The 1157-nt window shown below is 62.7% G+C and overlaps 1 protein-coding gene across 1 annotated transcript in view; it reads right to left on the bottom strand.

Annotated features, from left to right (window-relative positions):
• Positions 1-383: 383 nt before the first annotated feature.
• Positions 384-1157, bottom strand: part of MON1A (MON1 secretory trafficking family member A) — a gene marked incomplete at its 5' end in the record, with an annotated part of 1889 nt that continues 1115 nt past the window's right edge. Inside the window, one exon of the mRNA XM_009864648.1 lies at positions 384-790. Coding sequence (XP_009862950.1) covers positions 650-790 — 141 coding nt within the window. The remainder of the gene's footprint in view (positions 791-1157) is intronic.

Genomic DNA, 1157 nt, shown 5'->3' with positions numbered 1-1157 from the left:
CACCACCCTGCCTGCCAGCACCCCCAGGGACATCCTTCTGACGGCCACAGCAGGAAGAGTCTGGGCTCACACAGATGCCAAAGGGGCAAACCTGCTGGGGCAGAGCACTTGGGGGGCTCAGCTACTCCAGGGCTGGGAAAGGAGCAGTGCACCCCCCAGGCAAGACCTGTCCCCCACATCTGGGTGGTGTCACCCACCATCTGCGGGCACAGCAGCATACGGGTCCCCTCAGTCATGTCACATTGCCCTCGGGGACCCCCACCCTTGGCACAGCCACGGGACAGCAGAGAAAGGAGGGTGCTAGGCACAGGCAGCCAGGCCCAGGGGCTCAGCTCCCCTCCAGCAACCCCGGGTATCAGTAGCCCCAGTCCAGGACCCCCTGGACAAGGGATGGAGCCAGGGGCTGCAGAGGAAGGGCAGTCCCCCAGCTGGGCATGTGGCCTGCAGATTAAAGTCCTGCTCAGCCCTTTCCCTGGCAGTTGTGCACCCCATCTCTGAATACCCAGGTTGGACAGTTCCACGGGTGGGTTTCCCCGTGCTCCAGGACCCCACCATGTCCTCTCCCCTGGACATACAGGCCCGGGCTTCCCCAGGCTCCCTGGCGCAGCGGGGGCTCTCCCGGCTGGCACCATGCCCCGGTCCATGCCCATCAGTACGTCTGGGGGGTGAGGATGAAGAGTCGGTCTTCCTCCTTGCGAATCCACTTCATGAGCTTGTTGACAGCACTGATGGCGCCAGCCTTGGTCCCCAGGGGACTGTAGCATACGTAGAGCTCGAAGGCGCTGGTTACCTGGGCGAAAAAACAGGGGAGAGGCTGGAAACACTCCGTGCGCCACTTGGGGCTGGTGCTGCATCTTTCTCCCACAGACCACCAGGAATTGGCACAGAGGATCCAGTGCAGGGGTGCAAGGTGGCAGAAGGGTACCCTAAACGGGCAACATCTGATTTGCTCAGAAGCAGGAGGACCAAACCCCAGGGCTTTCCACCAAAGCAGATTTTCTCCACGGCACTGGGAGTTCACGACAGAGCAAGGCACAGCCCTCAGTGTGGGAGCTCACCAACCCCCTGCTGCTACCCCCGCTCATCCCTCCCTGGCTCAGGGGTGCCCAGGGAGCACACTGACCCCCAAAAGGATCATGCCATGGGCTGGGGGCCAC

This window comes from Apaloderma vittatum, unplaced genomic scaffold (genome assembly GCF_000703405.1).
Source record: "Apaloderma vittatum isolate BGI_N311 unplaced genomic scaffold, ASM70340v1 scaffold25632, whole genome shotgun sequence".
In the NCBI taxonomy this organism is placed as follows: domain Eukaryota; kingdom Metazoa; phylum Chordata; class Aves; order Trogoniformes; family Trogonidae; genus Apaloderma; species Apaloderma vittatum.
The sequence above is the reverse complement of the archived record's forward strand: the minus strand, read 5'-3'. Positions and strand labels throughout refer to the sequence as shown.